Here is a 23,586-nt window from a genome sequence, read left to right on the forward strand (position 1 = left end):
GAGAGGTGTATCGCAATTTTTAAAGACCGCGGTGCCCTCCTCACCATTGAACGCGCCGACGAGCGCTCCTCTCTCTCTCTCTCTCTCTTCACCTCCATTCGCTGCATTTTTCAACGCGGCTTACCTCCTCGCAACATATCCCACACGCTCTTCTTTTGGTCTTGCTTCCACGTCAGTGTATCTACGCGCGGCTACAATTTTCTGGAAAGCCGCCAAAGCGGGCCACCGCGGGCGAATAAGGCGCTACGGTCGGTAGCGTTACGCAAAAAAACTATTTTTTTTTTTCTGTACGACCGGATTGACAGCTGCAATATCTAAAGTGTACAAGAAGAAAAAGACACGAGCGCTTCGCAATATTATTTCAGCAACACTAACTCCTAATTATTAAGTTATCTATCATACAGTTAAATCGACATCATGAATTCTATTCTGTCCTAATGTATTCTGGCCAATCCCCTATTATGGTGTCTACTTTTCTAGCTACCATACCCCTACTACTGCGAGTTAAAAAGGCGCGGTAACTGTCTCACTTACTTTCCGTGGACACCTCAACCGCGCTGTAAGGGAAGGATCGAGGAAGGTGGGAGTGAAAGTGCAAAGAGAGAAAGAGGAGCCGTAGTGGAGGGCTGCAGAGTAATTTCGACCACCTGGGGATCTTTAACGTGCGCTGACATCGTATAGCACACGGACGCCTCTTCGTTTCGCCTCCATCGAAACCCCACTGTGGGTATGTGCCATATACACCATATACACCGAGGTTAAGAAGAAGGTTTTACGAAGGTCTAGTGCTTCCACCAAGTTCTATCCCGGGAGATTTATAACCACTGCGGCAGCCATGCGATTACCACGGCTGCTGGAAGCAGAAGAGCAAGAAGCTAGCTGAACTGAATAAAAAATGCAAGGGCTGAAACAACGTAGTGGAAATATAGATATATAACCCGTCATTACGACAATAAAGTATAATCATGGGTATAATATCGGAAAGTATCAGAATTATACGGTCCGTGTTTTGCTAAAGGTCTGCACTTCAGTTTTTCCGCTTTCACGTGCATATTACTTTTGTACGTTAATAATAATAATAATAATAATAATAATAATAATAATAATAATAATAATAATAATAATAATAATAATTGGTTCAGGAAGGGAAAGGCGCAGTATGTCACACTTCTCCGTGGACACCTGAACCAGGCCGTAAAGGAAGGGAGGAAGGTGGGAGAAAAAAAAGAGCCGTAGTTGAGGGCTAGTAATGTCGACCACCTGGGGACCTTTAACGTGCACTGCACAACACACGGAAGCTTTCGCCTCCATCGAAACGCAGCCGCCGGCGATCGGGCTCGAACCCGGGTACTCCGGCGCAGTAGACGGGCATCTTAACCACTGCACAACCGCGGCGGGACAAACGTTTCAGTTTTCGCGTGTCGCAGAAAAGCCGGTGTCGTCGGCGTCCAGTGAGCGATAAATCCCGGCATGCACTTCATAAATAAACATGCACTTCATAAATAAAAAGAAAGTTCCAAGATGGGCAGGGTGGGAATCGAACCAGGGTCTCCGGAGTGTGAGACGGAGACGCTACCACTCAGCCACGAGTTTTTTTTTTTTTTTTTTTTTATTGCATGGAAAAACTTCCGTAAAAAGGAACAACTCCACTTACTTAAACATGTCCATGTCTAAAGTTACCGGGCTGCTTAATACGAGCCCGTCATATCCCCAGCCCGACAATGCACAATCATCAGAACATCAAAAGTCTGGGAGACATACACATGCGTCTAGATACGGCATCCAGTTTGGAGCAAGATCAAAAAACAGCGCGGCTACTTGGGACAAACAGAGAAGGGAGAATAACGGACAAGCGCTGACTAACAACTGAAGTTTATTCGAAAAAAGCACAGGTAATATACACTTTTTTTCTTCAAGATCGTAAGGCACGACAGAGTTTTTGTCAGGAGGCAAAACTCTAATTGTATAAGGCGTAATTTCAATGTCCTTTTTAAGAGTTCTTTGTAGTATGTCCCAAAAGAACATAGCATCACGGCACAGAATAAAGCAATGATCAATTGTCTCAGGCACGTTACAGAGACGACAATTTACCGACCAGGGCACAAACATCTCCTTATTCTGAAGAAATGTCTTGACAGGCAACGTCGCTGTATGTAATTTGAAAAAGAACGTTTTTGCAGCTGCCTGAATGCACATTTGCCTAACACGCTTTAGAACAGTGGCGTCCAAAAACCCCAGATAAGGCTGCCGATACAACGGTGTAGGGAACAAAGACTCAGTGAGAGCCTGGGTCATCTGCTTTCTCGAGAGGCTATACAGGTAATCTACAGAGAAACGCACAGTGAGAAAATTGAAAGTGTCAGCAACCTCCTTAAGGAATCCCCATAAACGCCCCTCACGAGCCTGCCCAGTTGGTGCGAATAAGTAAGGCAAATGTGGACTAAGACGCCTAATGAGCACAGTTACAAGAAACGGATGGTTTGCCGATTTGAAAAAGAAAAAACGGGAGACAAGTTGATGCACAAACAAGTGAACAAGGCCCACTCCACCAGACTCTAAGGGAAGAAACAAGTTGTCACGCCGCATGGGCTCCCATTGAGAGCGCCACACAAATGTTGCAAATATTCTGTGTATAACTTGTACTTTGCTCCTCGCACAATGCAGGACTTGAAGGACATACGCAAGCTTTGCAAACAAAAATATGTTACAGACCTGTGCCCTAGCAAACACTGAGAGTTCCCTACCCATCCAAGCCTGCGTTTGTCGCCGCATAGGATTTGTGAATCCCAGTAGGCTGCGCTGTTACGAACTTGGTGCAGCGGAACCCCTAGGTACTGAAGAGGACTACAGTCCCAGCATATGCCTCCAAACTGGCTTGGTCTAGCGCCCCAGTGTCCCAACCAAAAACCTTTGGATTTATCTAAATTAAGGGCCGCGCCTGATACATCGCAGAACTGTTCAGTCAAGTGTAAAGCCTCAAGTACACTCTTTTTGTCAGAACAAAAGAGGGCGATATCGTCCGCGTAAGCTAAAAGCGGTACAAAAGCGCTTCTAGTGAATGCGGTGTTGCCTTAGAAACATGCCGTAGAACGTTATACTGCAGTGTATATCGGTCATTATGAGCATGTTACTTACAGAAGCCGCAGTTACACGAGTAGCGAAGTACGTTTCCGCTACATTTCTTCTGCGCTCTGCGCACATGCAGAGCCATCTTGCGGCAAACACAGAAGAACCCCTCCTCGCAATGTGCGGCGCTGCCCCGACACGTGGCGCGCCACTCGCCCCTGACGTTTCGCCGTGCACCCTCACGGGTTGTAGAATCAAGCGTCTTTCCTTCCTTTAGATCACTATCTTCGCTCACCCGCTTCTCCCCTTCGGGCCGCGCGGGTACCGGTGCGAGGATGCCCCAATACCCTTGCGTTTAGTAAGTTTTCTCGACGAGGTGCAATAACGCTATCGCGTTCCACTCTTGAAGGCGAAGCTTAAGCGTCCTCCAATTTTTTTTTGTCGCAGTGGTTAAGACGTTCGGCTACTGTACCGGAGTACCCGGTTCGAGCCCGACCGCCGCCGGCTGCGTTTCTATGGAGGCAAAACAAAGAAGCGTCCGCGTGCTGTGCGATGTCAGCGCACGTTAAAGATCCCCAGGAGGTCGAAATTACTTCGTAGCCCTCCACTACGGCTCCCCTTTCTCTTTCTTCACTTTCACTCCCACCTTCCTCCCTTCCATTACGGCAAAGCTCAGGTGTCCACGGGGAAGTGTGGCAGATATTTAGGCTTTGGGATTTAACGTCCCAAAACGACTCAGGCTATAAAAGACGCTGTAGTGGATGGCTCGGGAAATTTTGACAACCTGGGATTCTTTAACGTGCACTGACATCGCACAGCACAAGGACGGGCGCCCTAACCACTGCGCCATCCTGGCGGGGCCAATATACTGCGCCTTTCCCTTCCTGAACCAATAATAATAATAATAATAATAATAATAATAATAATAATAATAATAATAATAATAATAATAATAATAATAATTATTATTATTATTATTATTATTATTATTATTATTATTATTATTATTATTATTATTATTATTATTCTTTCAAGATACATTCTTTTCAAGATTGCGTGTTGTTGCAATCGGACATATCTGCTTTTTCTGATTGGTGTGCGATGAATCGACTTACCCTCAATTCTTCCAAAACTAGGGTTGTGTCCTTTACTCGTAAAACACATAGCTTTCTTTACCATTATTCTGTCAATTCTGTGCTGTTGGATAGGGTTGATGAAATTAATGACCTTGGTGTACTTTTTGACCGCACCCTCAGCTTCTCCTCTCACACTAAACGCATTGCTCAGCGGGCTATGCGCACACTCGGATTCGTTTGCAGACTTTCGAGAGAGTTCCATACTCCACTTCCGTTCCTAAAACTGTACCTGTCCATATGCCTCCCGGTCTTGGAGTATGCGTCGGTTGTTTGGAATGGCACTTGCAAATCGAACTTGGACAAGGTTGACAGAGTACAAAAAAAATTTTTACGGATATTTCATTATCGCTTTCCTTTCGCAACTTCCCCCTCTCGCTCCACCAGGAGCGCCCAACTGAATCTTCCTTCCCTTCACTGCCGTCGTATCAGACTTGATATCATATTTCTGTACAAACTCCTTCATGGCCACATTATGTGCCCTCAGCTCTTAGAGTACATCCTACTGCGCGTTCCGCGAAAGAGCATGAGGGAATTCAGACCATTTCAGGTTTCCCCTCTTCATTCCCACTCCCCTCTGGACAAGATGCAGTGGTTATTTAACTCTTTTTGTCCTCACCTTGACATCTTCCAAAACTCGCTCTGTTCATTTACATTGGATGTTCGTAGCGTTGTATTCTAAATAGTACTTTATCACATATAACTCCCACTTTCTAGCCTTAAATTGTATTTACTTCACTTTTTGCTTTTTCTCCTGTTCAATGCTGTCTGTATCTTGAACTACTTTTTATCCGTTTCTTGCTTATATTTCAACTTTAAACTTTATATTCGAATCTTACTGTCCCTTGTTCAATTTTACTTCTTTATTGTATTATTCTGTATTTCTAGCCTGTGTTTTAAGTACCATGCACTTGTTGCGCCTGGAATGGTTGTTTATTTTATGTATATTTCTATATTACTATAATCAATGTCAGTCATCTGTTTTTTTTTTTTCTCTTCTACCTACCGTTCTTTTTTTTTTTTCTTTATTTCCTGGTGTGCTAAAAAATTCTCTCACTGTGTATATAAGTGATGATACTCATTGTTTGCTTAATTTCCGTGATACTTTTCGTCTCAGTTTCATTTCATGTATTATTTATTTCTTTTTTTTGTGTTCTCTCTGTGTGTGTAAACATGTTTGTGCTTTTTCATTTTTTTTTTGTGCTGCAGCACAAAGACCACATGGTTGTTCCTGCGCACATTAAATAAAGATTGATTGATTGATTGATTGATTGATTGATTATTATTATTATTATTATTATTATTATTATTATTATTATTATTATTATTATTATTATTATTATTATTATTATTATTATCAGCGTACAAAAATATACACGCGAAAACGGAAACTGAAGTGCAGACATTCGAGCGAAACACGGACCGTATGCTTCTGATATTTTTCGGTTCTCCGATATTTAACAGGAGGATCTAAATTCAAATGCCGGCTTTTCCAGCCGACCTGCAAGCGGCGCAGCATTGTCTGGCATAGCTAATTTTCGTTAACACAACACCAACGGACGCAAACATATCGCGATTTTTGATGGAAATAAATCTTTTTACCACCACCAACCAGACCACGGGCTACGTGATGAAGTGTCCAGCAACTCAGTACTGCACAAGCCACGTAGTTAGCTGAACACACGAGTACCGTCTCGCTTTAGTCCACTGCCTCTCCAGCACCACGGCTAGCGCGCAGTCATCGTCCGAGTTGCGAACGTTGCCAAGGGGAAAGATCTCGAAGCGCGTTCGCGCGCAACACGGGTGCGCGTGGGCGGGCGGGCTACCAAAGGAGTTCGCGAAATACTCTCCCCCCCCCCCCCCCCTTCCCCCCCCCTTCCCCCCATCCCCTCCTCGTTTACTATTCCGAGTGCCAAGGTCGCGTGGCCTGCTGGGAGAGGAGGGGTGCGCCAGCAGTGTTGCGCAATTCACCAAGGCTGGCAGCAAAACAGCTAGACAGCCGGGCAGCGATAAAAAAAACAATTCATAAGACGAATAGGAAGAAGGAACGGCGGCCACGGGACGTGGGAAGACATACAGGCGATGAGCCTCTCTCTGTCCCACTCAAACCTCATTCCCTTCCTGTCCAACCAGGACGGTTTCCGTTTTGGCAGACGTCGTCGCTGGCCATCCTGCATGACGGCGGCCACAAACGAACGGGCCCTATACCTAACCCTACCTAACGCGTTACGGCCGGCAAGACTCGAGTGCGGAACGCGAACACGCGGAAGCTGCTGCAGCCGGCGAGGCGTTGAGTGCGAGAAATTAGTCCAGCGCCGGCGCGGCGGTGCGAGGCCCAAGCTGCGACCGCGGGCCCAGCCAGTGAATCATCACCGGCTTCGAAAACACCCTGCTATAGCTGCCGGGCTCCGCTCTACTTTGCCTGTGGGAGCCGGCCGTGCGAGAAAACAGGCACGAGAGAGGCGTCGCGCGGGGCAGGAAGGAAGAACTGAAAGGGTTAAGGAGGGTTTATTTTTGACCGCGGACAAGCGCAGCCGGCACACGCTATTGCGCACCAGGAACGTGCCAGAGAGGGCAAACGTATTTATACTGGACCCTCTGATATGCGCTGCTGCTATAACGCGATTCAGCAGTGCCTGGGGTGCGAGCGAGATGGGAGAGGCTGATTAGACGAAACACAACTGCGACGGTTAATTGGGGGCTAATGCGCAATTTTACCGAAGGGGGCCGAACGAAGATCAACTTTTGTCGCTGGCATATGTGGTACGTAAACAACCAAAGGACGACAAAACGATAAGAGTAAACGCAAGAAGATGAGCCCTTTATATATATGGAGGCCTCCACCAGATGCCAGTAGATACCATCCTAAGGCTCAGGTTAGCGTTTTTTTTTTTTTTTTTTTTTTTTTTTTATCGTAAGGCTTTAGAAACGAAGAGCTTCGAAGACGGGGTTTCGTCTCTACTCCTAAATATAGCTTCTACGCTACATCGACGCTAAGAGGTGTCGTACGCTTCAAGGGCACAATTTCGGCCCATATGCTTATCAGGCATATTACGCTACTAGGTCCCTTTATTTCTGAGACACACGCCGAGGTGGCGCAGTGTAGGGCATTCTACTGCTGTAATCTAGAATGCGGAATTGAACTCCCGCCGCGGCGGCCGCTTTTCGGTGGAGGCGAAAAGCGAGGCGCCCGTGTGCTGGTGGCCAAAATTTCCGGAGCCCACCACTAGGCGTCTTCCACAATGAAGTCTTGAGTCCCTCTTGGACGTTAAACCTCATAAAACAAACCTAACTTCTAATATAAAAAAAAAAGTAAACTGCACCCCTGATTGATACATTATGGAATCCCCTTTCAGATCCAGAGCATGTACCCAATGCAAATTAACCGCTAGAGCCTTCCACTTAAGTTAGTCATTTTACAGCTAAGAAACATATGTTAAACCACATTTACTATTCTATCTAAATCTTGCTCGTGATATCGGCGTGGACGGTGCGTGATCAATATATTTAAATACGCGGCTAGGTCGTGTGACCTAACCGCATATGCTGACGTCATTTTGAGCGAACGACGAGATCTTCTCGAAAACAAAACTGCAATGGCTGACGCTGTGAAACACGTTACTGCATATATATACGTTTTTAACACACATGCGGCAAGCAATCCTGAAAACTATGGGGGAAAAACAACGCAAAAAGAGAGGGAAGGAAGGGACCCAGCTAACGATCTCCGCAGAGGGCTGTTTCGTCAGGCACACTGCAAACGTCTACCGGATGTCTAAATACGTCGCAAGCTTCGTAAGAAAGCAGGCCTGCCGCCCTACGCCTAACACCAAAGTGGCCGGATGTCAGAGTGGATGTAAAAAAAAAAAAAAAAAAAAAAAAAAAAGAAGAAGAAAGTGCGAAGGTATGTGTTTTGAAACTATATATACGTGCGGGCGGCTGTGGCGCCTAAACTAATGAGCTAGCGAGAAAACGCACACGTAACGCGTGCATACATGTCAGTTCACGCGAAGAAGACGAGATAAAAGTGTGGCGAAAAAAACCTTCTCCCAAGCAGAGTCAGGACCTACTCAACGACTGCAGTTTTAGGCGACTCCGTCGGTTTTCGCAATGCACGTCCTGTCCAGACAGACGGGCACGTCCTGTCCAGACAGACGGGTACGTCTTGTCTGCGCTCCAGCTTGTCTGTGGCGTGAGATGGTGTCGTTGACTCGCGACGCAAAACGCTACTTATAGCGTGGCGTGGCGAGTACAGCGCCAGACGGAGACATGGTGACGAAATAGTGCGCCGTTTTTTACACCAGGGCAAGTTAACAAGATGTAAACTAAAGCATAGCTAAGACAGGGAGGTTTGATGACAGCAACACGAAGGAAAGCGCAGTTTTTTATGTGAAAACTGGTTGGCTGGGTTCACCGCGAGTGCGAACGAGGCACACTCACTCATAATTCTGCGCACGTGCTCACTTAGTACAAAACTTTAGCATAGCGCGCGATCTGCTGCTGCGGGGAACCATATTGCGCATGCGCAGGTTGCGCTGAAGGCGCTATGGGCCAAAGCAAGCACTTGCCGCGTCAGGGGTTGGTCAGGACCAATCAACGCGCGGAAGCGGATTGCGTTTTGCTAAATCTCTGATACAGCGATCTAGTTTCGAGGCACGCCGGTGTATGCAGCATGACAGCGGGAGGCAGTTTTCTTGTTTGTTCACTATTTGTTTTCAGCCTGTAACTTCCCGCTTATGCTAGACCTTTCCAATAAGTGGATGGGCGTCGCCATATTCCCTGGACTGCTTCTTGCACTTGGCGCAAGCACAATGGGAGCCGCGGCGGAACCGGTTTTTCAACAGTCCAGAGAGGAGGAGTGAACAATATGGCGACGACACAGTACCCACTTACTGGAAGCTCACAGCGCACCCTTTCCCGCGTTGACCTCCACGTCGGTCACGTCCTGCGCGAGCAATTTCCTACCCACACCTCTTCGCTGCGTCTACTTCCCCTTGGAACGGACGCGTACCGCGGATCCACTCCCGGTCCGCACAGTTCTCTATCTCGGATTAAAATGAAGAGAAGGGTGGGGGGGGGGGGGGGGGGGGGGGGGCATGGGGGCATACACACTTAAACTCCGTCTTTGTAGCATTCGCTTAAACGTGCTTTAATTGCTACTTGCTTAGTCACTAGCCCCTTAATTTGCGCATCTATTACCTCACACATATTCATTAGTACAATGGCTACCCCATTGTGGCTACCACCCAATGGATACAAAGCCCTTAGCCTAAGCCTTACAAACCTGCCTACGTAGCCTTGGCCTAGTAGGAGCGTATCTGACTCTGGATCCAAGGGTTCCGGAGGGTTTCGATTCCCGTCCCAAAGGAGTTATATACGTGAGTTGGTTGCTGCTGCCAACTCGGCCCCGTTACATGGTCTAGTGACGTCACGTAACCCGCTAAACAATTTTATGTTTGGCCGCGCACCTGCCAACTACAACCTGCCAGGGGCGTGCTCGTGATAAGGCACGGATCTCGGAGGCTACTCTGTACCGCCGTTCACTTCAAGACGATGGGAACCCGCCCTTCTTCGGCAAGAACGCCACCGAGTTTTCATCGAGTGGCGAGAAGGTTTCTAAAATGGTATAATAAAAATGCATCCTTCTCGGTGATAGACGCGCGTCTTTCGCCGCCCGCGGCAAACATAAATTTTTCCCACAGAAACACGAGTTCGCGGTTACACACAATGGCGCAAACGCTGGTATACACGATCTCGCACACGCCGAGCGGATGTGCGCAGTTCAACGCGCCTTGCCAGCGAGTGCGTGTTTGTACGCCTATACGATGCTCCGCCGCAAGATCGACACATTCCGCGCGTCTGGCGTCAGGATATATGCGAGCTATGTTTGTGCCGGTAGACGACACAGACTGCGCTAGATCACACGAAGCTTTTAAATGCAGCTGCGTGGCTGTAGCACCGGCGACGTATAGCCAGTGAAACGACAGAACTCGCTCAGCGACGATACATGTTTATAAGCAAACGGCGTGTGTGTGTATAGCTTATACGAATTCTCAATTTATGCTCTTAAGAAAATTCGTAAACGGGGTGTCTGTTTCCATGACGGTAATTCATCTCGAGACTACAGCGGAGTACTGTAAATGCTCCTACAATGTTTCTTGTTAATGCACAAATGCCTTTTAGGGCAGCCGTGTCTGCAATATGTGGCAATCTGTATGGGGACCAAACTTTTCGCCTCTTCAACACGAAGACTCGGATTTCGGACGATGGACAAAGTAGGAACACACCAAGCAGTATTCTAGCCAGCAGTCACGTTAATAAAAACGTTAAAAAATAACATCGATGTCAGCGCACGTTAAAGATCCCCAGGTGGTCTGGTCGAACTTACTCTGCAGCCCTCCACTACGGTTCCTCTTTCTCTCTTTCCACTTTCACTCCCATCTTCCTCCCTTCCCTTACGGCGCGGTTGCGGTGTCCACAGAAAACAAGTGAAAGTTACCGCGCCTTTCCCTTCTATAAATAAATCAGTCTAAAAGAAAACACGGCTTCTTCAGCCAGCTATTTCAGTTTCCTGTGCTGTATAAAGTGCAGAACAACAGCGAGATGGTACAGAGCGAGCGCAATAAAATGCTATATAAAAAAGTACCATCCCTATTTCACGTTTAATGCAGCAAGTTCTGATTAGGTGAGATTCGTTGAAAAATTTGACAGCCGAGGGTGGGCAATCGCGGTTTACGGGATATGTGTCAGCCATTCGAAGCGGGAGGCAACGTGACCAAGCATGAGATGCCATCGCGCATCTGATCGACGACTACATACAGGCGCTTCGAATTATGGCGCGTCATTCGCGTTATAATGGTCACCAGATAAAATGCACTCGGAACTTCCATGATTTGACCTAACTTCCGCTTCACTCAGTTCAGTTGTCGTTCAGTCGTGTCCGACTCTCCGTGACCCTATGGACCATATCACGCCACGCTTTTCGGTCTCTCGCTATCTTCCTAGCATCACATAACTTCATCTGCAGTGCCTCGAGAATGCCATCTAACCATCGCGTTCGCTGCCTACCCCTTCTCCGGCGACCCTCAACCTTTCCCAACATCAAATCTTTCTCCAGCGACTCCTCTCTTCTCATCAGATAACCAAAGGAGCTGAGCTTTACCTTTAGAATTTGACCCTCCAATGAGCAGTCAGGGTTTATGGTCGACAATATCAACTGATTTGATCTTCTGGCCGTCCAAGGAACTCTCAAGAGTCTCCGCCAGCACGACAATTCAAACGCGTCAATTCTTCGGCGGTCAGCCTTCTTCACAGTCCAACTCTCGCATCCATAAATCACAACTGGAAAGACCATAGCACGAGTTATACGGATCTTGGTTGGCAGTGTAATGTCTCTGCTCTTCACTAGGCGGTCAAGGCTAGCCATGGCTCTCTTTCCCGGAAGCAGGCGTCTCCTAATTTCATGGCTGCAGTCTCTTTCCGGGGTAATCTAGGAGCCCAAGAAGAGAAAATCTGTCACAGCTTCCACTTCTTGTCCCTTGATGCTCCAGGATTTGATAAGGCAAGACGCCATGATGTTTGTCTTTTTAATGTTCAGTTTAAGCTTCACTGCCCACGAATATATGCAAAGAAGGTCTTGGCTACAACAGTTTCTATTTTGCTCCGCGGCGCTGTGGCGCAGTGGTTAGGGCGCTCGACTGCTGTGCCCAGGGATGCGGGATCGAATCCCTACCACGGCGACCGCTTTTCGGTGGAGACGAAAAGCAAGACGCCCGTGTGCTGTGCGATGTCCGCGCACGTTAAACAACCCCGGGCGGTTGAAATTTCCGGATCACCCCACTACGGCGTCTCTCATAGCCTGAGTTGTTTTATAGGACTTAAACCCCATAAACCAAACCAAACCAGTTTTCTATTTTCATAGCTTAAACTTATTTTTGGTGAAATTCGTTATTAGAGACGATTCGCTTTATGGATAACTTCGCTCGGCGACCAAAGTGCCCACATTACCGCGACGCGATTGTATATCCATACGCTGTACAGGGGAGCTTAATAACCGTAGGAAGGACAAGATTACCACTCACAAGAGCGTATTAGGTTGGGAATTGCACCACGATGTCCTCGCGGCGTTTTTGTTGCTTTGCTGACGGGGAAAGTGCAGCGCGGCAGAATGCCCGCAAATGCTCTCCCGGACTTCAAGAGAAAATAATAAAAAAAAAAGAAGAAGAAAGGTCAGAACAAATGAACATATCGAACGGGGAAGCCCTTACGACATCACCCCGCAAGAATCTTCGCCGCACTCCCAACATATACACCCGGCCCCTTTCACGATACGCTTCTTTTTATTTTCGTGTAATTAATTTTGCAAGAGCACGTCACGAAACTTCCGCACGATGGTGCAACACTCCGGGGAGAGCAAGGGGGAGGGAGAAGGCGGGAGAGGAGGAACGCGCGATCGCGCAATTAACGGGAACTCGACGGGAGCGGCGCGAGCCCGCGCGAACCTTCATTAAGTATTCCACGCGCGCGCGGTCAAGGCGGTCTTCCTCGTTTCTCCCTCTCCCACATCTGTCTCGCCATTAAAGAGGCAATTGCGATTCGCGAAATAGAGCGCTTTCTCCGCATACTAAGCTCAATGGATCGGCATACATATATAAGAACCGAGACACAATAAAGCAGATCGTATCCGCTTGCTTTTTACTTTCCACTCTTAACGCAACCAGCGGTCCTGTCGATCAAGCCGGTGATGACATCCTCCTCCCCCCATACTGCGTCAAAAAAGGCCGCTCAGAAGTTTAAAATAGAAGTGGGGTTAGAATGAAGGCAATCCTGCTTTTTTCTTCTAATTCTTGAAGTGACGTGAAAAACTTGAACTAGTCTGGGCTCATATATTTTTTTTTTAGTTCAAGCTCAAGATTATTGTACACATAAAAATATGACGCATAATAAATAAATACAAAACAAAGGTTCCAAAATAAAAACACTGTACCGGGACCTCCGGAATTAGGTACGGGGAGTTAACAGCACAATGTCATCGGATGATGATGTTTGCGTTAACATCTCGTCGGACTATCACACAGCTCGATATTCATTGAAATTTATTCGCAAATGTTATTCCTTCGCCACATCCGCTACTGACCTTGACCGCAAAGCCGTATTTATAGCAAGAGGAAAGGGCACGGCGTGCCAAAAGTGACGCGTGCGACGCCCAGTCTTGTGGTAGGAAAAAAAAAAGAAAAAAAAAAACGTTAACTTGAACTGGTTTTTTGAACAGCGTTAAAAGGAAAGTGCTATCACAGCTTCTGCACATGTGTATACTTGAAGAATCCACAGAAGTCTATCAAATAACGTTACCAATCCGAGAAAGCGACAGTACTGAGCTGGAATTTTAATCGTCCTCGCTTATGTGATCAGCACCCGCTACATGGATACAAATTCGTAAATTTAGTCCAGAAAAACAAAAAACAAAATCAGGCGGTTACAGTTTATGATGCGAATTATTCAGCCCTGAGTTGCCTATATATGACTGCGAAGAAACGGAGACGTATTTGGGCACGTTCCGTTATAACCTTGATGCAGCCTTGGTAGATTCGCTGGTTTGGTACCGACACGAACATGGCAGCAATTTATCCGCTAAGTATGTAGTAAAAATAAACTGAAAAAAATTTGGTCGAACCTCTTTGCGGCAAGGTTTATAATTCACAAGATCTGCTGTACCCGTCTCAACGAACTGAGCGGTCGTGGATGTCTCGGTACGACAAAACGTCATCCCTGTGCGTCTCTTAATGGACAGTGTGCAGTATAGGAATCGGCAAAGCACTGTCTTTCTCTGTTGCATTTCATATTTGAAAACAAACGTGTAGTCTGACGAGCACTGATGCGGGGCCGCGTATCGATGAATGTTCCGAGGGACGCACTTGAGGCCAGCGTATACACTTCGTTATTCCGGAGCAGTGTAAAGTGCTCGATTCGTCAAAGCGGGTAGCACGAGCCTTGCATAGAAGGCAGCTATGCGCGCCGAATCACCAATTATACTACTCACGGAAGGTAGGTCTCCAGACAGCAGGCAGTGCGAACACGCACATGCCGACCACATCACGCCGGACGCCTCGCAGATGACTACACTCCGGTATTCCGGATATGACGTAGCATGGGAAGATATCGCGCTTCCGTTTCTTAGCTGTCTCCGAGAATCGCGTGACGAAAGTGCGCTCGCTATTATGATACATACCGAAGACGACTATTTCCATAACGGGCCGGGTCGGAACTGCATGTGCCGGTGTATGCGTTCAATGCCGTTTTCGTCTAAGTTCGTTTCCTTTCAGCCTAGCCTCATAGCCGTCGTAAAGTCAAGAGCGAGTGCAAAACAACCCTTACCACGAAGACTATTTAAAGCTTTCAGTCAACTGACAGTCTACGCGGCCAACTCAAAGAAGACATACACACAAGCCTGTGTAGGCCATACAGTTGACGTTCGTTTCGGGCTCCCTACACACCTACACAAGAAAACACTTATGATGCCGCTCTAATTAAGTAAGGACTGTCTTCCTCGCGCTTGGGAAGCCACGTGAATGGCTCCGGATAATCCTGAGCACATGAGGTTTTTTTTTTTTAACGTAAACGCGGAAGGGGGGGGGGGGGGGTCTGAATCGGGCTGTTTTGGCGCATACTGAAGGTCAGTGACAGAAACGACTGAGCAGCGCTAACAAACATGACGAAAGAGAAGTGCATTTCTCTGTGTTCTCCTCTTCCGTACCGTTTTTCTACGCTGTGCGGTCGCTTCTCTGAGGTTGGATGGATTGGAAAAAAAAAATAATAAGGAAAGAGGCCTTCGGTACATTCGTTTAAATGGCCATTTCAAGGAACGCCCGGACTCGAGGGAGCGCAAAAAAAGTGCTCGAAAGGACATTCGGAAATCCTCAAGAAATTAGTTTATGTAAGCTTTTTTTTTTTTGTTCATTTGTTTGTTTCTTTCTGGTGCCTGTTTCCGTCAAGTCCGTTTCGTTCCTTTAACTACCACTCCAAACTGAAGAGCCGCTATGTCATGGGACAGTATACTTTTACTTTATACCACAGCACAAGGCTTGCTGTGGGACTCTTTGCTTTATCAAAAGTCCAGGGCTTGTTATGGGGGACTGCTTTTTTTTTTTTTTTTATACTAGAACCCAAGCCTTCCAACCATAAATAATTGAGATCACTTACAAATATGAAAGTTTGGCGATAACTTGCGCAAAGGTTAGCTAAAAAAGTACGCCCTTTTCATTTATTCTTAATCCCTTCATTCAAATCTCGGTCCTTAAATGCCTACTACCACGACAGGACCGTTATACTGAGCCTTTCCTTGTATATAACTGATAACACCAACGTATGCTCGTATTTCGTACTATGCGATGAATCAATATAGCGAGACGCCGTACCACGGCAAAGCATCGAGGCTAACACCAACAACTACTGCTATGAAATTATGAAGGAAAGAAGGGAGCAAGCAGAAAAAAGAGAGCACGCATGGGCACAGCTACTCACTGAGCGTGGCGGTCGCGAAGTGCTTGGAGCTCGTTCCTGAGAGCGGTGGCCGCCGGCTGGGAAGCCCAGTCTAGGTAGGATAGCACGGGCTCCGCTTTCCTGCCGGCCTCGTCCACTTGCTTGCCCAGAGGCTCTCCGGTCACTTGAGACAGCAGGCTCTGCGGTTGAGGGGGCGGGCGTCGGTGTTAAAGCACCGGAGGAGAGTGAGGAGGCAGAGGGATTTCACGAGATCAGGATGCGCTCCAGAAACGCGCGCACACTGCACAGGCACACAAATTTGTCGTCGAATCTCGAAGATGTCGGCTCGAGGTTATATCCGTCTGGTACCAATGCGATCACGAGCACAGGTGACGGAGATCGCACTGTACTGTTGTCGCTAATGTGGAGGAGAAGAGAGATCACTTGTGAAAAAGAAAAATGAGTGTGTCAGAGGTCTCTTGTGCTAAGCATAAAGGTCAGACCAGTGCACGTCTCTTAACGCTTAGTGTAGCAGACGACACCGGGGCGCAGACGACCTGCTTCGCATTCAAGTGATTTCGCAGGTGGGAAACATTGCAGACGGAAGCAGAGAGAACGTTGGGGTAATCCGTCACCGATTCGAAAACGCGGGTAACGCAGATCGCAGTTGTCACCGTATGACCACAGATATGTGAAGGAGGAATGTCACTTCTAAATAGAGCAGTCACGGGGTCTCGTCTGCTAAACCGGCAACCTGTCTCTACAGTTACTTAGTGCAGCAGACGACCATCACACACTACGCACAGACGACGAAGCAGCGATTCCAGAACCTCGCACAGCCGGAATGATCAGAGGTTTCGGAATCGTTATTTCCGCGGAGTCCTAACAGCTAATGGGGGAGTGAGCGGGAGGTTTTCGCAGGGGGTTTTAGTGCCTCGGTATAAAAACGCAACACGAACTGTTCGTCGATGAAAGTGGTGAAGAGCACGATGTGTCACAAGACAGGGGGAGTCGGAGGGGGCCGTGACATCGTCGGTCCAACGTCGTCCAGGAACACGGGAGTAACAGAGGTGCACGCGAAGGAGTCATCAGCCGGTGTATAACGGTAACTGTTGGTCCACGTCTCGAAGGCAAAGAAGGTAACCGAACAGGTTCGCCGCAGAAGATATAATATCCGCTATGCACAGTCACGTCGGGTATCTACTGCAGGAGTTGGTCGCATCAGTGCAGACGATAACAATAGCAGAAGATCCGCTCGGAGCCGAAGAGCACATACAGACGGCAAAGAAGAATCCGGTGAGCGGGGATGACGCGTCTTCTAACTTCTTCGGCGCTAAAGAATCCCGGAGAAAGCTGTTGAGCTCGGGGGCGCGGTATATACACAGACACTCGTTTTTATGCGGACCTCGTCGCCGTCGGCCAAGGTTTTTCGGAGAGAGAGGGGAAAAAAAAAAGAGGAACAACGCGCAATCGTCTGCCTGCAGCTGCGCTATTGCGTCTGCCTGCCTCGCACAGTCTCCCTCCTCTCTCGACGGGAATGAAGTCCCGGCCGGAGCGCACGGTCTCCAAGCCGGACGCGGCAAGAGTGAACTGGGAGGGTCGGACAGCTAGCGGATGCTGGCGACTGTTGCTGATGCTGTTTCTGCATGCTGCCTGCCCCTTCACTAGCTAATTTTAGGGCGCCCTTTCTTTCACCGCACTGCTGCTGCTTGCCAGACTGAGTTGTCCCTTTCCATTTCCTACGGGGCGCGGGAGGGACCGCACGCGACACGGGGAGCGCGACGACCAAAAAGAAAGCTCTTTTTGCTGGAACGGGACCCGTGCACGCCCGGCACACGTGGAGCTGCATCTCTTCCTCCATTCTCTCCTCCTCCCCTCTTTTTTTAAAGGATTTTATTTTAAATCATTCTTTTTTAAGTTATAATGACCGATGCCATAAGAGAGAGCGCGAGGGATGCGAAGGATAGAGAAGTAGCTATGAATAAGCAACGCAGAAGGAAGGTGTGAACTGCCTGCAACATTTTCTGAATCATGCCGGTTGTGAAAGAGCGCTTCCTAAAACCGGCGAAGCACACACCGTGGGTCGACGCCATTTGCGGAAGCTGTCACCTACTGTGGACGTAAATCAAGAAACAATCAACGGTTCACATATCTGTCTGCATGTGACGAGAGACAATGAGAAACTGACCATAATACGCGTTGTCGAGAGCAGACGAGCGAGACTTGGGCTGACAAAGGTCAACTCCGGACACAGTGATAACTTCGCCACTGTGCACCCGAGCTATGCCGTGAAGAGCTGCAGCCGGCGTAAGCCAGATATACAGCTGCGTGTACTCTTCTAAACATCGCCCCCTGACCTCTGATGTGGATAGGTAGGATAACAGTTTTTAGTTGCTTCGAATGGGTTTTTTCCAGGAATTGAAATTGCGGAGGTAAATTTCTATGAGGAGAAGGAGGAGGGGGGGGGGGGGGGGGGATCTCCCTAGGAGGCGTGTAGGAAAATCACTTGATGGTCAGTGAAATGCCCCTGAAGACAGCTGAAGTGCTTCAAAACTGGCGGCATTTGCCAATGCATGGGGACGACTGAAATGTCTCTCCCTGCCTTCGTCCTTTCTGACTAAAACAAATTCGACACATTCCTGCAACATCCTCTATTCTTACAACTCTACTTCCTGCAGGCTCCTTCTCGTCCACTATATCGGAGTGTCCGAAACATTCCAGGATTTCATCGGTCCCTTTCTGCACAGCTAATGCCGGAAGCCCCGGACATAGTCAGAGCGCGCTCGGTATGTCTTGTCGTGTCATTTGGCGCAGTATCTGTCACTTTCACTGTGTCCACCTGTCTCGCGCCGCAAGGCAAGGCCATACACCTATATACAGCGCCGCGCCAAGCCTCGTGGCTCCTACATTTTGCGTTCTTGTTCTTGCCTCATTACCATAACCTATTAAGGCTTCCCTTAATAAAGGCTTCGGAGGTTAGAGTAACTACAGACAGATGCCATAATGCTGTCGCGTCGAAGTAATTGTTACCCTCATTTTTTATATGTCAACTGCCATCAATCGAGCGCCTGGATCGACCCTCATCCGTCCCCACAAATGGACAAAAAGTGCACTGCAGAATCTGCATTGGAGTAATGTGAAAACACGGGTGCTGCTGTTGGTTGCTTCTGGTTGCTTCTAGTTGCTTATAATTCACTTCTTCCTTGCCCACTTTAAAATTGCGCGCCAATCCCTTCCTATGCCCTTTTCCGGATCTACTTCCGGTTGCGTGACGTCACATCCTCTACATCACATTAGGGCTATTTGTTTAACCTACACCAGCTGCACCAGTGTAGGAAATCTCCTATACCTACAATGGATTTTTGCTGCACTGGTGTAGCTGGTGTAGGTTAAACAAATGGCCCTATTAATTCACTTCTTGTTTACTCATTTTAGTCTTTGGTACTTTCAAATTGCGACCAATCCCTTCCTATGTCCTTTTCTCGGCTTTACTTCCGATTGCGTGACGTGACCTCCTTGACGTCATATCCACTACCAGCCCCCCTTTCTCTCTTTCCGCTTTCACTCCCACTACAGTGAACTAGAATATTGGGTAGTGTGCTCACAGGCGCCGCTCGAGGTGTCCCCGCCGGTGTCGACGGGGAGCGGCGGCGCGCGGTGGCGCTGCGCGCGTCTCCACGGTAGGTGCCTCGAAGCGCGCGCGCTCCACGGGTAAAAGCCAGTGCCGCGCTCGGCCGTCGTCGCAGTAGCAGCGCCGACAAATTGAAATATTACCGCGACATTTGCGTGAGTTTTGCTGAAATGGCTAAGCGGGCCTTGAATTGAACTTTACATCTGTGCTGTGCACATGTTCAAACAACGTTAATCAATGCACTTAATTGGCTCGTTGGGACGTTCACGTAGTGTATGACACTCATGCCTGCATTGTTTCGCTGGAAAGAAATTATAATGCACTGCATATTCGGAGGTTATACAGCTCTTTCCATTAGTGCTTAACGTCAATAGTAATAGCTTGGGATTCATGCCAGGGATAAATGAGGAATGAAGGAGTGTCGGCCGCAACAACTGTTTATATTCACAAACACCCAAGGTGCAACAAAGGGACATGGAGATGACAGGTAGAATGAATGCATGTAATTCTGACAAAGTAAAAAGGAAGATGCATTATTTACAATTCGCATTTTTCGCAGAGCAGGAGGCGCACCACAAGGTTTTCAAACAGCATTAACAGCTACGGCATACTTATTTGGAGAGACATAAAGTCACTGCTTTATGAAACATATTGTAACATATTGTTGAATTGCTGTACCACCGAACGAGGGCACCGAGAGAGCTGAATCAGGAACGCGGGCACTTCAACGTCCTCTACTTCGTCCCATTTCGCTCCTTCTTCTTCTAGCTCTAATGCGCGTGTCAATATGACCAGATTTGTCACCGCTGCATATATTTATGTTCACGCATTTTGCCGCTTATTTCCTTCACTTGTTCCAGCACTTCACAGCAGCTTTAGCAATGGCTTAGTTTCAGGTGTTTCACCCGCTCTCGTTTTTCTGCCTTTTTTAATTAACCCCTTTCACATAGAAGTGCAGTCTGGTGACTAAATAAAACCTTATTACTTCTTCAGATGGGCCTTCTGCGTGAACGGGGCAACCAACTTCTTTGTGCAGTCTATTTCTAACCACTTCCAAAATATCAAGAATACTCTCAGAATCTGTTCGTTTGGGGCCGATTCCTACTCTTCTTTTGTTACAGGTATATCGGGCAGACTTTTTTGTTTTCTTGGGCCCATGAGTTACAACACCAGTGAGTTTCCTCTTTCTTTGTTGTCTTTCGGTATCTTTTTCGAAAGATAGGCCGGCAGATTCGGCAATAGCGTCGGTGCGGCATCGGGGGATAATTCTGGCTTCCCGCGATCCCACGAGGGATGCGAACTTCTTCTCCGTTCACAATATGAACATAGCCCCGTAGAACGAAACGAGGTTCGATATGAAGCTCACAAACAGCACAGCTACACAGCTCTTATCCAGCCGCTTGTCCGAGTGACGGAGGTTGATCTCCCACTGCTTCCTTAGAGCGTCATAGAAAACTCTGGGAGTGTTTAAAGAAACGGTATGTGTTGTTTTTTAACTGCTCTTTCACATGGAGTTAATAGGATTTTGAAAAACATCGCTACAAGCGTTCTCTACATGCCACAGGAGAATTTGCCTAGCAGTGTCTTTAGAACAGCCGGTTTGCCTTCTTTAGACAATCATTTTAAACAAATTGTAGAACTAAAATATTTTTGGAGCAGTGCTACAGGCACATAAACACGAAACTGGTACCGTTGAGACATGTTCCTCGTTATCTTAAACCGACAGTGCGCATTCATTACGATAAAGCAACAAGACGCTATTATGTTCCAGCCATCTTCAACGAACTACCGGACGACGTATTTTCTTTGACCACCCGCAAAACATTGAGAGTTGCTGTTCAAGCGTTAGAGAACTGATGTTATGTACTGATGTTATTAGTGCATTTTTGATAGTGTGTTGTGCCAAATGTTTTTTTTTTTTGCCTCTGATGGAGTTCCGATGTGGCGCGAAGATTGCAGCGGCTGCCGGTTGTCGCCGCACAAGCCCGCTTGTGGCTTCGGCGCTTCCGTATGTGTATGTTGTTCTAACTATCCTAAATAAAGATTGCTATTATTATTATTATTATTATTATTATTATTATTATTATTATTATTATTATTATTATTATTAGCAGTCTGTCCCAGTGAAGTAACCGGTTAGTACAGGCCACTTGTCCGCTTACCCCATCATGTGCGAAAGAAAAGCACGAAGAGTTCTGATCTCCAGGCAGAACACGCATAAACCGACGCACGTGGTGTAGTCAACACTCACTTTCGACGGGAGCTTAAACAAGAGCCTGAACTGGCCTTTACTGAACAAACGCTTGAATTGACCTCCGATAAGCGCTAAAAAAACATGCGCACAGCAGAGCAATAACGAAACCACAAATGCACACAACACAGTGACAAATTGAACCGGCTGACAGCGACGGGCGGAGCAAAATCCTACCGTGAAGTCTACCGTGACGCCACCTGGTGCCGGCGCCGCGAAGCAGACGTCTGTCGACGTACGCGGGGCCTCCGCTCCCCGTAGAGCCGCCGCGGAGTGAGCACACTACCCAATATTCTAGTTCACTGTACTCCCACCTTCCTCCCTTCCCTTACGACGCTGCTCAGGTGTCCACAAACAGTGTGGCAGATACTGCGCCTTACCTTTCCTATGAACCAGTTATTCTAATTAATTACCTAATTCACTTATTGGCCTAATTATTTTTTCTGCAGCAACATTACGTCACCGACTATCGATTGGCACCACTCATTAACATCTACCAGTTCTCAATTACAACTGCTGCGGACACAATTTTTCGGACACATTTTGCGGACAGAAATCTGTGAACATAGCATTAATAATTGTGCCCAGTCCAAGGCGAACCGTATGCAATCGTCTCCACAGACTAATCCCGCCGGCCGGTTCTTCGATCTACACCACATTAGGCAAAGCCGACTTTTAGTGACAAGAGTGCTACATTATGGGCCATGTGTTCCTAATGCGCCAGGTGAAAAATCGCTGACGGCGACTGTGAAATGTCAGATAGCAAAAAACGCGCGCGCCTCAGAGGAGAGAGTGTTCGCCTTGCAAATGGCAATTAAGATGCTCCGCAAAGGTCTGTACGCTCAGTGCCAGGAAGCCTGAAAAGGGCGTCGTCTCGAAGGCCTTTTGTTTTGTATGCCATTTTTTTCCCCCGCTGCGCAGCAGACAGGGCTCGGCCCACGGGGCAAGTGGCCACATCGGTGATCTCGCGCTGCACCTGGGAGAGAGCGCGTGGGTCGCCTCGATCGATATTACGGGCTCTATAAAACGCGCGTCGTTCAATGCTATGAGACGACCTAAAAAGAAACACCGTCGCTCTGAGACAGCTGCGTTTTGGTCGTTCAACAAAATATCCTCACGAATCTGCAGCGCGCTTTTGTGCCTTCTTTCAATAAAACGCTCTCTACTAGCTCTGCTATCACTGCGGCGCGACGTAGTGTCGGTATAGCAAAAGTGCCTAGACCGCGCAAGTGGCGTCAAGGTTTTATCATGCACACCAGAAAGCACGGCTCACCGCGCATGCGCATACCACACTTTCGTCTTTTTCTTTTTTCTGGACGATATCGATGCATTCCTCAAATCGCTAGGAACGCAACGTTGATAACTATAGCAGCGGTGCACCGGAAAGCCGCACGTGTTAACTGGCGGGCCCCGCCGGGGTGGTGCAGTGGTAAGACGCCCGACCACTGTGCCGGAGTTCCCGGGCTCGAACCCGACCACGGCGGCTGCGTTTCGATGGAGGCGAAATGAAGTGGCGTCCGTGTGCTGTGCGATGTCAGCGCACGTTAAAGATCCCCAGGTGGTCGAAATTACTACGTAGCCCTCCACTACGGCTCCTCTTTCTCTCTTTCCACTTTCACTCCCACCTTCATCCCTTCCCTTTGGGCGCGCGGTTGAGGTGTCCACAGAACAACAAATGCCACATATACAGCGCTTTTCCTTTCCTGTGAACCAATTATTATTATTATTATTATTATTATTATTATTATTATTATTATTATTATTATTATTATTATTATGCCCTTTCAGCCATCGACTCGAGCGGCCGGGAATGATCCCGCTTCTTTGGGTATAGCAGTCGAGCGCCCTAACCACCCATTACGGCGGGGCGTAGCGGCACATAAGAGGCACGGGAATCCTAAGGGGGAAAAAAAAAGAAATGTCGCGATCTATTTCATACAGAATTCCTTAATTCACAGCATCACTGAAGGTAATCAAGCAGCACTCGCGGAGGAACCTTGCAACCTTGCAGGGGGTCTAGGCCTCGC

At 47.8% G+C, this 23,586-nt stretch overlaps 1 protein-coding gene across 6 annotated transcripts in view; it reads right to left on the reverse strand.

The window, feature by feature from the left end:
• The window catches only part of LOC146176259 (uncharacterized), a 326,256-nt gene that overhangs the window by 91,872 nt on the left and 210,798 nt on the right, over positions 1-23,586 (reverse strand). For all 6 annotated transcript variants that reach the window (XM_084582578.1, XM_084582580.1, XM_084582576.1 and 3 more), the window contains one exon: positions 15,720-15,877. In XM_084582578.1, coding sequence (XP_084438704.1) covers positions 15,720-15,877 — 158 coding nt within the window. The remainder of the gene's footprint in view (positions 1-15,719; positions 15,878-23,586) is intronic.

This window comes from Amblyomma maculatum, chromosome 10 (assembly GCF_055883805.1).
Source record: "Amblyomma maculatum isolate TAMU_Amacu chromosome 10, ASM5588380v1, whole genome shotgun sequence".
Classification (NCBI taxonomy): domain Eukaryota; kingdom Metazoa; phylum Arthropoda; class Arachnida; order Ixodida; family Ixodidae; genus Amblyomma; species Amblyomma maculatum.